The sequence below is a fragment of the Orcinus orca genome, chromosome 20 (assembly GCF_937001465.1).
Source record: "Orcinus orca chromosome 20, mOrcOrc1.1, whole genome shotgun sequence".
NCBI classification, from domain to species: Eukaryota; Metazoa; Chordata; class Mammalia; order Artiodactyla; family Delphinidae; genus Orcinus; species Orcinus orca.
In genome coordinates, this window is record NC_064578.1 from 42,649,007 (window position 1) to 42,663,337 (window position 14,331).

Consider the following 14,331-nt stretch of genomic DNA (forward strand, 5'->3'; position numbering starts at 1 on the left):
ACTGCTATATATAAAATAGATAACTAATAAGAACCTACTGTACAGCACAGGGAACCCTACTCAATAGTGGCCTATGTGGGAAAAGCATCTTAAAAAAAAAAAGAGTGGCTATATGTATATGTATAACTGACTCACTTTGCTGTACACCTGAAACTAACATTGTAAGTCAACTATACTCCAATAAAAATTTTAAAAATAATTTAGAAAATAAATAAGTAAATAAAAATTTAGGACTTTGTGTTTTTGTTTTTTGGGGGAGGGGCTTGTTAACGACAGTACTATTATCCAACTTATTTTATTTTATTTATTTATTTTTCACGCACCGAATGGCATGCGGGATCTTAGTTCCCCCATCCGGGATCCAATCCGCGCCCCCTGCAGTGGACGCGCGTAGCCCTAACCATTGGACCGCCAGAGATGTCCCATATCCCACTTATTTTAGATAAAACTTTTTGGTAAGACTAGTTCATGGTAGAGGGTGCCAACTTCCTTTAGCAGCGCGCACTACGAGCCAAACGCCTTGCCGCTCCGGGATCTTCCCCGGGTTCCAAACTGTATCCCCGGAAGCGGTCTGAAGGGGGCGGGGCCGTCTCTCAGGCGTAGGCAGTGCGCGTGCACAGAGAGGCGCACCCTCTCGGCTGCCGTAGTTCGCCTCTTCGCTTGGGCGCCTCGTCGTCATGGCGGCCGTTCGAAAGCCGGTGCTGCTCGGGCTTCGCGATACTGCGGTGCACTGCTGCCCCACGGGGCTGGGCGCCTGGACCACGAGCAAGCTGGGCGGCATTCCGGTGAGGTGGGGCGTCGGAGCCGGGGTCGGCGGGTGCTGGTGAGGGCTACGGGGTGAGGGAGTGGGCGAGGTCTCGGGTAAGAGTCAGAGTCTGAGTGCCTCCCTTGCCCTCAGGACGCCCTGCCCGCCGTGGCAGCGCCGAGGCCAGTGTGTGAACTTTGCAGGCAGCCGCTTGTCCTGGTCGTGCAGGTGTACTGCCCGCTGGAAGGCTCCGCCTTTCATCGGCTCCTGCACGTGTTCGCTTGCCCCCGCCCGGGGTGCGCTAGCGGCAGGGCGCGCAGGTAGGCGGGAGCGGGGGTGGGGGGCCAGCCCCCGGCGCACCCGGAGGGGACTGGTCAGTCGGCTGGCAGTCGGCTATGGACCCTTCACCGCAGTTTTTCTTTACTATGAAGTTGGAAGGTGTTCCGCTCCCAGTGCCTGCAAACGCGAGAGAAAGAGACGCAGGACGCTCAGGTAAAGCGCTTGTGACTATCATATTATGATCTGCTGTAATTTGAGGGTATTTTCCAGAATTTCGGTTAAGACAAACTTTAAGCCATGTTCTTTGAAGTACTTTGGAATGGTTTCAGCTTTTTTTTATGTTTAGTTTTTATTACTTTTTCTTATTAGTCATCCATTTTATACCCATCAATGTATACATGTCAATCCCAATCTCCCAATTCATCACACCACCATTTGCTTTTTTTTTGAACCGTAAAATGGTACTTCCTTAACGTCTTGTTAGTTGTTTTAATTATGCACTGAAGGTATGGAAGCACATAGCTTACTGATTTTTCTGTTTGGGAAAAAGTATGAGTGTGTACATACATATCATTATATGTGTGTGTTTATAGTAAATATACTTACTGTGATAAGTATATGTGTATGTAACATTTAATACGACAAAACTCGAATTTATTAAATTAAAAAAATCTGGCAAGTTGGTAGCTGCAGAACAAAATTCAGCTTCCCTTTGCCTGTGAATGCTGCTTTATATATACACTGAATTCTTAATGTGTGCCAAGCACAGTACTAGCAGTACTCGGAATAAAAAGGTGGTGTCTGCCTATATTTGTCAGGGTTCAATTGCAGATAATAGAAAAGCACTTTGACTTTTTAAAGCTGAGACAGACTTAAAATTAGGTTTTTACTAACTTATTTGGATAGCCTGGAGGAGATGACTCCAGGAGTGAGCTCCGGAACCACACCTCAGAACTGGCCTGTCAAGGAGCTGCTAACCTCTCTTGCAGTAAGGAAACTGAGATGTGTTCCGGTGAATGGAAGCTGCCCTGTTCAGAACTGTTGACTCCAGAGCCTTGCTGTCTCCATCTACAGATCAGCTACCTTTTTTTTCATGGCTCTTCTTTCCACTTCACTCTGTCTCAAGTTTGTGTCTCCCTCTAGACACAGACAGACCCCCTGATCACACCTAGGACCCCAGGTGCTTAGGAGTCTGGGAAATGTAGTTCTTTCTTACCATGTGCAATACATGAAGCACAACTGAAAGAGATGTTGAAGAAACCACTGTACTGCATTTGCCATGGTGCCCCTGAAAAGGAAACGCAATATTTGTCACCTCCAACCTGCTTTTGAGTAAATGGGGTCCAGGAAGTTGAATCAGAGTGTGCCAGAGTGGAGGGCGGGGGGTGCTGGTGTTAAGGCTCCCTCAGGAAGGTGAAGGGATGGGTGGCTCAGGAAGCCAAGGGAGTAGGTGAGATCACCCAAGTGTGCTTGAACCACATTCACTGGATATTTTTCCAGAAACAGGAAAATGGCCTCACAGCTGAGGATTGGTGTGAAGGTGCAGATGACTGGGGAAGTGACAGGGAGGAGGCGCCTCCACCACAGGTTATCTCAGATTTTAGAAATGATTCCAGCCGTGCCAAAGACAGAGACTGGACTGCCCAGCTCCAAGACCTCCGCCTGCAGGATACTGTCCCGGGTGCTGCTCTTCCTGTGCCTCCCGGGGAAGGGATGGCCTTGCCTTCCGTGCTGCCACAGTTCCTGCCCTACTACATCTGTGTTGTTGATGAGGATGACTACAGAGACTGTGTCAGTCTAGATCATGCTCAGAGCCTTCTGAGGGAGTATCAACAGAGAGAGGGAATTGACATGGAACACTTGCTTTCCCAAAGGTGAGAGTGCGTACTGCTGAGCGTGAGAGGTGATTTGATCAGGAAGCCGCCACAGTAGGTACCCTTTGGTTTTACCCTCGTATCTGGGGAAACTTTTTCAGGCAGCACTTGTGTGTGTAGGACCTTTCTGCTTCATGCCTCTCAGATGAGAAAGGGAGACAGACAAGGGGATCTTACCAGCCACCCTTGAGTTAGCTTGAAAACACTTTGTTCTGTTTATAGGGACCCTCAGGAAAGTGAACAAACGAGTTAGGGATACCAAGTATTTACACAAGATGGGTTTACTAGCTCTTTAACTTTTCTGTTTTTAAATGTATAACAGAGACAGGTAAGTTAGAAAAATGCCATTTGTTTATTGACTCTTGCCTGTGGCTCAAGAACTGGCCTAGGACCTCAGAGACCCTCCCAGAGCCTCAATTCTCCCCTGTAAAATGGGGGTGATACTGATATCTGGGTGGTGTATCGCTTCACATGGTTTTTGGAGTTAAGTGTGAGAATAGGTCTTGAAAGGCTTTATAAACCAAAACCCTCTAAAGTTTGAAGTAAGAATAATCACTTTGCTGTTATAATAGAATTACAGTAGGATATATGGGGAGTTGACCTGGTTTCTTACCAGAGCTGTATCATTTGTAAGCTTTTTCAGAATACTGTTGGGGTGTGTGAAGAAGTGTTGGTGTTTGAAAATAATCCATAATGGAGAAAGAAATGGAGAGAGTGAGTGGACATAATGACTTTTTAAATTGCAAATAATTATCCAGAGTTGAAAATGGCGAGGAAGCAGGGCTTGAGAGAAGGGTAGCGGGGGGGTTACTGCTGTTCAGTATAATTTTCAGTATATTTCTAAATACTGTAATTCTCTGGATATATACAGGCAAAAGTGTTTTTTGTTTCTCTTTTTAGTCTTTCTAGTGATGGTGATGAAAAATATGAGAAGACCATAATTAAAAGTGGAGATAAGATGTTTTACAAATTCATGAAGAGAATTGCTGCTTGTCAAGAGCAGATTTTGAGGTAAAGGCACATTTTTTTACATTGTTTTTCTTAATTGTAAAAGTAATGTATATAGGGCTTCCCTGGTGGCGCAGTGGTTGAGAGTCCGCCTGCCGATGCAGGGGACATGGGTTCGTGCCCCGGTACGGGATGGTCCCACATGCCGTGGAGCGGCTGGGCCCGTGAGCCATGGCCGCTGAGCCTGCGCATCCGGAGCCTGTGCTCCGCAACAGGAGAGGCCACAACAGTGAGAGGCCCGCGTACCGCAAAAAAAAAAAAAAAGAAAAGAAAAGAAAATACTTTTAAAACCACCACCAGGCTAGGTCTCTCACTTCAATCACTCTTGTACTTTAATTTCAGTTCTTATTTCATTTTGGGGAAAATTTCCTGTTTCATCGTTGAGTATTGTTTTTCATCCATTTGTTGAGTTCTTTATTTTGGACACCAATTATCCTTATAGTAGTTATATTTATCAACCTTCCATAGATATCACCTTCTCTCTAATTGCTTTGTCTTTTTCATTCACTAGATTTTCACAACTCTTTTAACCACGTCAGTACTTCGATTTTCAGCCAAGTCTATTATTTCTAAATTTATTCAATATGTAATGTGTGGCTTGGTTTCTTTAGCAATTCAATTTCCCTTGGCCTCTCATAGTTACTTCATTTTCTCAACTTTGAGCTCTTGGGTTTCACTGAATGTATTTTCTTACAAAGTTCTTCTATATCTTGAAAACTCTGCTGGGAATTATGTGTTCTCAGTTTATGTTTTCTTCCAGATATGGTTCCTGGCTCATTTTGGTTTGTACTATTCATTTCTTTAATTTTACTGATTACAGGAGTGGAATGCCACTTTGCATCTAGCTCATGCCTGAAGGGGGCAACTCTGTTTAGACCACCAGTTTTCTCCAAAACGGTGTGTGGGCTTTCTTACTGATTTTCTGTCTATCTCATATCAGAGGTCTGCTCTTTTCCCCTTCTCCAAGCATATTTTTCATTTCTTCTACTTTTCTGTAGTGAAGTGGGGTGGGGATATGGTTCTGTAAGACTAGATGCTATCTACTAGAACACCTGGGTTTCACTTTGACTTCTCAGATAGTGTAAAATGTCTTACATGTTGGGAGATCCCATTTTAATGGGGAAGAAATTGCCCTTGACCTCTTTATCATTACTGTAACTAGTCAACAACTTTTGCTTCTGAGAGGCAATTCCTAATTCCCTGCATCATCACCCCACCACACCCAGTTCTCTGGCCAACAGCTCTACAGCAGAAGATACAGATTCTTTTCCTATTTGCTTCTTTCCAGATTCAAGATTATTACTGCAATTCTCAGGACTTTGTGGGCTAATCAGTATATTTTGAAGAGGTGAAAGAAGAAGGCTGTATGGTTAGAACTCACACTAAACCATTCCAGAAATTTCTCTACCTTCCTCTGTGAAAAGTAAATTAATTACAAAAATAAATATTTAAATACATGTGAGGTACCCAGACCTGTATTAGACATTTAGTGATATTATGTCCTGAGCTGCCACTCTTGAGTTTTATGGTATTAAGTTCCTTTCCTTATTTCAATGCTGATGGAAGGGATTTTCTTTTTAATACTTGTTTTTTTCTATTTTATTTGTGGCTGACTTTTACCTTTTATATTCATCATATCAGGTATTAGGGGAGAAAGACCATTTGATTTTAGTCTGTCCACTTTATCTGGACCCATTTTTCCAAGTTTTCCCTATGTCATTATTTTTATATACTATAACCTGCTGGGTATGTCATTTCCTCTGAGGCCTCTCTGACATCCTACTTATAATAGCTATGTTTTATTTTCCTCATTTATCACTTGTGGAAATCATACAACATGTCTATTTATTTTTAACCTCCCTCACTAGAAAGCTAAAGCTATAAAAACACGGACTTTGTGTCATTTCCTGCTGCACCTGCAACATCTAAAATAGACCCAATAAATATTTGCTGGATGAATGAATACGTTCACTGCATCCTTCTAAACATGCTGTAAAGTAGGTATTAGGCCCATTTTACAGAAGAGAAAATAAAGGTAAAGTCATCTGCCCAAGGCCAAGTCTTCTAAGACCTAAACCAAGGTTCTTTTCAACCATACCACATTTGAAAAGGTGTTGGCTCCACCAAATACCTACTACACGTGGGCACTATGTTTTGCATGAGAGTTATATACTGTCCTTACCACCAAAGAATTTACAGAAATTAGGTGATTCAGTAGACCCTTGTCCTAAGATGATGAAGAATAGATAAATATGCCAGTGCTATTAAGAGATCGTAGGGCTTCCCTGGTGGCGCAGTGGTTGAGAGTCCGCCTGCCGATGCAGGGGACACGGGTTCGTGCCCCAGTCCGGGAAGATCCCACATGCCACAGAGCGGCTGGGCCCGTGAGCCATGGCCGCTGAGCCTGCGTGTCCGGAGCCTGTGCTCTGCAACGGGAGAGACCACACAGTGAGAGAGGCCCGTGTACGGCAAAAAAAAAAAAAAAAAGATCCTAGGGAATTCCCTGGCGGTCCAGTGGTTAGGACTCTGCACTTTCACTGCCGAGGGCCCGGGTTCGATCCCTGGTTGGGGAATTAAGATCCCACAAGCCAGGCAGCATGGCCAATTAAAAAAAAACAAAACGAAAAGATCCTAACAGATCTCTGCTTCCCCAAAACATAGCATAGTGGATTTCAAACAACAGCCAGTATTTACGTATATTTTACGGAGTATTTGCCTCATCACCTCATTTGATTCTCACAGGAATCCTATGAAATAGGTAGTTGTATCATCATCCTCACGTTAGAGATGAGGCACTGAGGATAAGAAAGGTTAAGTGACTTGCCCACGGACCCACAGGTAGAAATGGAAGACCTGGGCAATGAACTTCCAAGACGTATGATTCAATATCCTATGAGCACTTGTTACTTACTACAAAGTATTATGTCTTCAATATATGAAACTTATAAAGTAGAACGCACAGGGGAAATAAAATCAAAACTATTATAACTAACAAAGATTTAATTACAAAGATGGAAGTCAAACTGATAAGGACACACTCTGTAGTTCAAGAAAAATCAAGACCCCACACCCCAGATAACAGCCTCCTAAACCCCCATCTCAAGAATAGCATCAACACTCACCCAGTTTCACAAGCCAGAAGCTCAAAACCACTTCTGTTGCCTTTTTTTACTCTCATATCCAAGGGTCACCAAGAACTGCCATAAAAATATCCCACAGGAACTTCCCTGGTGGTCCAGTGGGGAAGACTCCGCACTCCCAATGCAGGGGGCCCGGGTTCCATCCCTACTCAGGGAACTAAGATCCCACATGCATGCTGCAACTAAGAGTCTGCATTGCCACAACTAAGAAGCCTGCAAGCTGCAACTAAGAGTCCACATGCTGCAACTAAGAAGCCTGCGTGCTACAGCTAAGCCCACGTGCTGCAACTTAACATGCTGCAACAAAGATCCCGAGGGCCACAACTAAGACCCAGTGCAGCCTAAATAAATAAATATTTTTTTTAAAGAAAGAAAAGAGAAAAATTATAAATATTCTATGACCCCAATTATTGTTTTTAAAAAATACACAAAACCGGGCTTCCCTGGTGGCGCAGTGGTTGAGAGTCTGCCTGCCGATGCAGGGGACACGGGTTCCTGCCCCGATCTGGGAGGATCCCACATGCCACGGAGCAGCTGGGCCCGTGAGCCATGGCCGCCGAGCCTGCGTGTCCGGAGCCTGTGCTCCGCAACGGGAGAGGCCACAACAGTGAGAGGCCCGTGTACCAAAAAAAAAAAAAATGCAAAACCTACTTACATGTGTGCATCCAAATGCATAAAAAATAAGTGAACTTAATAAAAATCTTAGCTTCATGGTTTGAGGAATACTGTAGATTTTGGTTTTCTTGTTATACTTTCCTGTGTTTCCCAAACTAATATACATTATTTTTATTTATTTATTTTTGTGGTACGCGGGCCTCTCACTGTTGTGGCCTCTCCCGTTGCGGAGCACAGGCTCCAGACGCGCAGGCTCAGCGGCCATGGCTCACGCGCCCAGCCGCTCCGCGGCACGTGGGATCTTCCCGGACCGGGGCACAAACCCGTGTCCTCTGCATCGGCAGGCGGACTCTCAACCACTGTGCCACCAGGGAAGCCCTAAAAGTATTTTCGATTAAGGTCTTACTGTATAGCGCAGGGAACTATATTCTGTATCCTGTGATAAACCATAATGGAAAATAATATGAAAAAGAATATATATATGTATAACTGAGTCACTATGCTGTACAGCAGCAGTTAAACACAACTTTGTAAATCAACTATACTTCGGTAAAATTAAAACACATAAAGTCTGTCTGATAATTCCATCATTTTGGCTGTGGGTCTCCTGGTATTCTTTCTTTATGGGTCAATTTTTTCTGCTGCTTTGAATATCTAGTAACTTAAAAAAAATTGTTTACTGGAAATTGTATGTTGAAGAACAGTAGATACCGAAGTTAATATTTATTCCTTAGGGGTGTATGCCCCTTCTTCTGTAAGGCCAGTACTGTGGGGGGCTGAGTCTTTTGAATCTGCAGTTGAGCTGAGTCTGGGCTTTGTTGCAGTTTTAGTTAGATTCAGTTCAACATTAGCTTTAGTGCCTTCATCTAGACTTGGTAACCACTGATAAGAATTCAGATATCTTCCTCTGATATACAACCTTGCAGCTAGTTTTCTGGGCCTTTGGATTTTCTTTGTTCTCTGGTTTTGCTCCGGATACTCTCCAAGAAAGAAACAAAATTTGCAAAGCGTGGTCTTAGATGTTGGAATGTGACTTGTACGTGGCCCTGATTCACGGTTCTTTATTTCGTTGCTCTAGGTATTCCTGGAGTGGGGAACCACTTTTCTTGACCTGCCCTACATCAGAAGTCACTGAGCTCCCAGCCTGCAGTCACTGTGGAATCCGAAGGATATTTGAGTTTCAGCTTATGCCAGCGCTGGTCAGCATGCTCAGAAGTGCTAATTTAGGTAATAAGCCATTCATTTATTTGAGTTTGTGGGTTTCTAGCACTAATTTGGAATTATTTTTAAAATGAAAGACTATTGTTTCATTTTTGTTTCCTTATAAAATATAAGCATATTACATAAAATTTGGGAAATTAGAATTATTATTATTTTTTAAATATTTATTTTATTTATTAATTTTATTTTTTTTGGCTGCATTGCGTCTTAGTTGCGGCACGCGGGATCTTCGTTGAGGCGTGCGGGCTTCTCTCTAGTTTGGCATGCGGATTTTCTCTCTCTAGTTGTGGAACACGGGGTCCAGAGCATGTGGGCTCTGTAGTTTGTGGCACGTGGGCTCTCTTGTTGAGGTGCGCGAGCTCAGTAGTTGTGGCGTGCAGGCTTAGTTGCCCCACAGCGAAATTAGAACTATTTTAAGAAAACTTGTGTTGCTTCCATTTGGGGCTATTGTAAAGTTACTATCAACATTTGTGTACAAGTCTTTATATGGACATAGGCTTTTCGGTAAGTATCTAGGAGAAAAATGGTTGAATTATATGGTAAGTGTGTGTTTAACTTTTTAAGACGTTGCCAAACTGTTTTCCAAAGAGGTTGTGCCACTTATATCCCAACCAGCAATACATGAGAGTTGCACATCCTTGGCAACACTTGATATGGTCCGTCTTTTTCATTTTAGCCAGTCTCACAGGTGTGTAGTGATGTCACATGGTTTTAATTTGCATTTCTCTAACAACTAATGATTTTGAGCATCTTTTCATGTGTTTATTTACCACTATATGTTTTCTTTGGTGAAGTATCTGTTCTAATCATTTTCTCTTTTTAAAAATTGGATAGTTTGTCTTCTTATTACTGAATTTTGAGAGTTTTGTATCTATTCTGGATACAAGTCCTTTAGTATATAATTTATAAATATTTTCTCCAAGTCTGTGGCTTGCCTTTTTTTATTTCTGTTTTTTTGGTATGGACTTTATTCTTCAGAAGCTTTCAATTTACAGAAAAATTAAGAAATAGTACATAGAGTTCCCATATACCTCACACCCAGTTTCCCCTTTATTAACATTTTACATTAATATGGTACTTTTGTTACAATTAATGAACCAGTATTAATACATTATGAACTAAAATCCATAGTTTATTTAGATTTCCTTAATTTTTACCTGGTATCCAAGAGCCTGTCCTGGATACCACAGTGCATTTAGTTGTTGTGTCTCTTTCCTGTGATGGATTTTCAGACTTCCTCATTTTTGAAGACCTTGACAATTTTGGGGAGTACTGGTCACTTACTTTGTAAGATGCCCCTATATTGGAATTTGTCTGATTTTTTTCTTATAATCAGAATGAGATTATGGGTTATTGAGAGGAAAATCACAGGGGTAAAATGCCATTTTCTTCATGTCACACATGATATCAAGGATGCATCTTTATACATTGACTGTTGATGTTAGCCTTGATCACCTGGTGTTTCAGGTTTCTCCACTTGAAAACAATTCCTTTTTCTCCCCCTAGTCAGAATAAAATGACTTGTCTTTTTATTCTCTAAACAGTGTCCTTTCAAAAAACAGTTTTTAATTTTGAAGGACAATTGATTAATTTTTTCTTGTATGGATCATGTTTTTAATGTCTTGTCTAAGAAATAATTGCCTAGCCCAAGGACACTAGTTTTTTCCTAGTTTTATGTTTTACATTTAGATTTATGTCCATTTTGAGTTAACTTTTATATATAGTGTGAGGTATGGATCAAGTTCATTCTTTTCCATGTGAATATCCAGTTGTTTCAGCACCATTTATTGATAAGGATATTCTTTTTCTGCTGAATCATCTTTTACCTTTGTTGAAAATTGGTTGTCCGTATATGTATTAATTTATTTGCGTACTCTCTGTTCTGCATTCTGTTCCATTAATCTGTTTTTCTGTTTTGACACTGCTGCCACACTGTCTCGACTACTGTAGCTTTGTAGGATTTGTAATCTGGTAGTGTCAATCTTGCAGCTTTATTCTTCCTTTTCAAAGATACTTTGACTCTTCCAAGTCCTTTGCCTTTCTGTGTTTTTAAGAATCAGCTTGTCAGTTTCTTTAAAAAGTAAAAGACATTCTGGGGTTTTGTTTTTTTTTTTAATTTTATTTATTTATTTATTTTTGGCTGTGTTGCGTCTTCGTTTCCGTGCGAGGGCTTTCTCTAGTTGCGGCAAGCGGGGGCCACTCCTCATCGCGGTGCGCGGGCCTCTCACTGTCGCGGCCTCTCTTGTTGCGGAGCGCAGGCTCCAGACGCGCAGGCTCAGTAATTGTGGCTCACGGGCCTAGTTGCTCCGCGGCATGTGGGATCTTCCCAGATCGGGGCTCGAACCCGTGTTCCCTGCATTGGCAGGCAGATTCTCAACCACTGCGCCACCAGGGAAGCCCCATTCTGGGGTTTTGATTGGGATTGCATTGATTCTCTGGATCAGTGTGGGGAGAATTGATATCTTAATGTTGAGTCTTCCAACTCATGTACATAGTATGTCTTTCCATTTATTTACATTCTCTTTAATTTCTTGCAGCAGGGTCTTATACTTTTCAATGTATAGTCTTACACATCTTTTTTCAGTTTTGTCTCTAAATATTAACTGCTTTTTTATGTTATTGTAAATGGCATTTAAAAAATTTCAATTTCTGATGTTTGCTGCTAGTATATTTAAATATAATTGATTTTTTAAAAGATGTGATGTAAAATATACATACTTAAAATTTACCATTTTGTGGTCATGAAGAATCTAGGGGCAAGATGGCAGTAAAGATGCAAACCTACTGGAGAATGGACTTGAGGACATGGGGAGGGGGAAGGCTAAGCTGGGACAAAGTGAGAGAGTGGCATGGACATACACTACCAAATGTAAAATCGATAGCTAGTGGGAAGCAGCGGCATAGCACAGGGAGATCAGCTCCGTGCTTTGTGACCACCTAGAGGGGTGGGATAGGAAGGGTGGGAGGGAGGGAGACGCAAGAGGGAAGAGATATGGGGATATATGTATATGTATAGCTGATTCACTTTGTTATAAAGCAGAAACTAATACACCATTGTAAAGCAATTATACTCCAATAAAGATGTTAAAAAAATTTACCATTTTAGCCATTTCTTTAAGTGTATAGTTTAGTGGCATTAAGTATATTCACAATGTTATGTAACCATCACCACTATCTATTTCCAAAACTTCTTTGTTATCCCAAACAGAAAATCTGTACCCATTAAGAATTAACTACTCGCCCACTCCCAGAAAGGAATTAACCCCCCCATTTTCTCTTACCCTAGTTGCTGGTAACCTCTATTCTATCTCTTTCTGTCTCTGTGAATTTACCTGTTCCAGATACCTCATATAAGTGGAATCATACAACATTTGTCCTTTTGTGTCTGGCGTATTTCCCTTAGCATAATGTTTTCAGGGTTTGTCCATGTTGTAGCATGTATCAAAATTACCTTCCTTTTTATAGTTCATTGTATGTATATACAAATTTAAAAAATTCTTTAACTTGATGAGGTTTCCATCCTTTAGCTATTATGAGTAATGCTGCTGTGAACAGTGGTATACAAATATCTGTTTGACTCTCTGTTTTTAGTTCTTTTGGGTATATCCTAAGAATGGCATTGCTGGGTCATTTTTAGAGCTGTAAACACATACATTGAAAACAAAGAAAAATCTCAAATCAATGACCTAACTGTTTACCTTTTAAGGAACTTGAAAAAGAAGACCAACCAACCAAAGCTCACAGAAGAAAGGAAGGAATAAAGGCTAGAGCAGAGATCTTAAAGGATAATATAAAAACAACAGAGACAAGTGTTCTAAACCAAATTTTTTGGTGTGGATTCTTTAGGATTTTCTACATATAAGATCAGATCATCTCTATTTACTAATATATATTTTATATATATACACACACACACATTAGTTTTTGCCAAATGTAATGATTTTACATGGGATGGTGGCTGATTACATTTGATCTTTATGACCATGGAGTATTCTTATGTGTATCTAAAGTACTTTTAGAACAGACATGAAAATATTCCATCTACTCATCGAATTCACAAAACATGTTTATTCATTGTACAATATTTTAAAAGGTTAGCGTGGTTTAATTTTAGAAGCAGAAATTCTGTCTCTTAAGATGATGAGTTGACCAAGGCACACGTTTGGCATAATCATATACAGTTGAGGAATAATGGCTTCTATCTCTTTGCACAACTGCCATAGTCACTCATGTATAATATCTGCAATGAGGGCATTTTTATGTCAGCATTATCTTTTTCCGGTTTCCGGTAATTCCCTGAGGTACATCATATCCATTTCCTCTTTTATTTCAGCAATCAGTAAACCTTTCTTCTGTGGTTATGGAAGTGTTCTTAACATGAGCATACCTTGTCATGTGACGTATTTGTTTACCATGGCCTACTTCTCTTTTACAATCAGAAACAAGGAAAGTTGTTTGCTTTTTGTATTCCCTGCTCTATTTCAGATCTAACCTGATTTCTTAGGACCTTTATATATTTCTTTTGAATCGCTTTAAGCACATAAGAAGAGATCACTTTTTATCTTTACCTACATCATTAGGTGTATGGACATTATAATAACATGTAATTTTTTTTTACTACACTGAAAATCATTTCAGGCTTTGATCTTGGAGTAGTTTTTCTAAGAGGTGACTTGTTCCTGGGACAAAATATAGCAACAACTAAAATCACTTGCACGATTGTCTACTATTTTTGTTTCTTTAAATTTGTCAGTTTTGGGGGCTTCCCTGGTGGTCCAGTGGTTAAGACTCCGGTGCTTAAGGGCACGGGTTTGATCCCTCATTGGGGAAGTTCTGCAAGCTGTGGAGTGCAGCCAAAAAAAAAAAAAAATTTTGTCACTTTCTGGTAACTATCCTAGGAACCGGTGAGTTCTAGGTATTTTTTAAACAATTCTGATTAGAAAACATCAAGATGAAACACTGAATCTTTGTGGTCAGAAATTCTGTTATCATTATTCTAATATGAATATTTGAGTTGAAGATAATTTGATTTTGATCTGTTAGTGTGGAAATGTAAGTATGGAGACAAAGACAAAATAAAAACAAGCATTCTTGGGATTTCCCTGGTGGCGCAGTGGTTAAGAATCCACCTGCCAATGCAGGGGACACGGGTTCGAGCCCTGGTCCGGGAAGATCCCACATGCTGTGGAGTAACTAAGCCTGTGTGCCACAACTACTGAGCCTGCACTCTAGAGCCCACGTGCCACAACTACTGAAGCCTGCATGCCCAGAGCCCATGCTCCACAACAAGAAAAGCCACCTCAATGAGAAGCCCATGCACTGCAATGAAGAATAGCCCCCTGTCAGATTTCCCTGGTGGTGCAGTGGTTAAGAATCCGCCTGTCAACACAGAGGACACGGGTTCAGTCTGTGGTCTGGGAAGATCCCACATGCTGTGGAGTAACTAAGC

The 14,331-nt window shown here is 41.2% G+C and overlaps 1 protein-coding gene across 3 annotated transcripts in view; it reads left to right on the forward strand.

The window, feature by feature from the left end:
* The first annotated feature begins 626 nt into the window (after window positions 1-626).
* Window positions 627-14,331, forward strand: part of PDCD2L (programmed cell death 2 like) — a 29,217-nt gene continuing 15,512 nt past the window's right edge. For 2 of the 3 annotated variants that reach the window (XM_033413973.2, XM_004284153.4), the window contains exons 1-6: window positions 628-785; window positions 899-1,065; window positions 1,177-1,237; window positions 2,525-2,898; window positions 3,799-3,909; window positions 8,740-8,888. In XM_033413973.2, the coding sequence (XP_033269864.1) occupies window positions 678-785; window positions 899-1,065; window positions 1,177-1,237; window positions 2,525-2,898; window positions 3,799-3,909; window positions 8,740-8,888 (970 nt within the window). In that variant the 5' untranslated portion in view covers window positions 628-677. Of the gene's footprint in view, window positions 786-898; window positions 1,066-1,176; window positions 1,238-2,524; window positions 2,899-3,798; window positions 3,910-8,739; window positions 8,889-11,629; window positions 13,757-14,331 lie in introns of those variants that run through there. The other variant, XM_049703055.1, reaches the window with a different exon arrangement.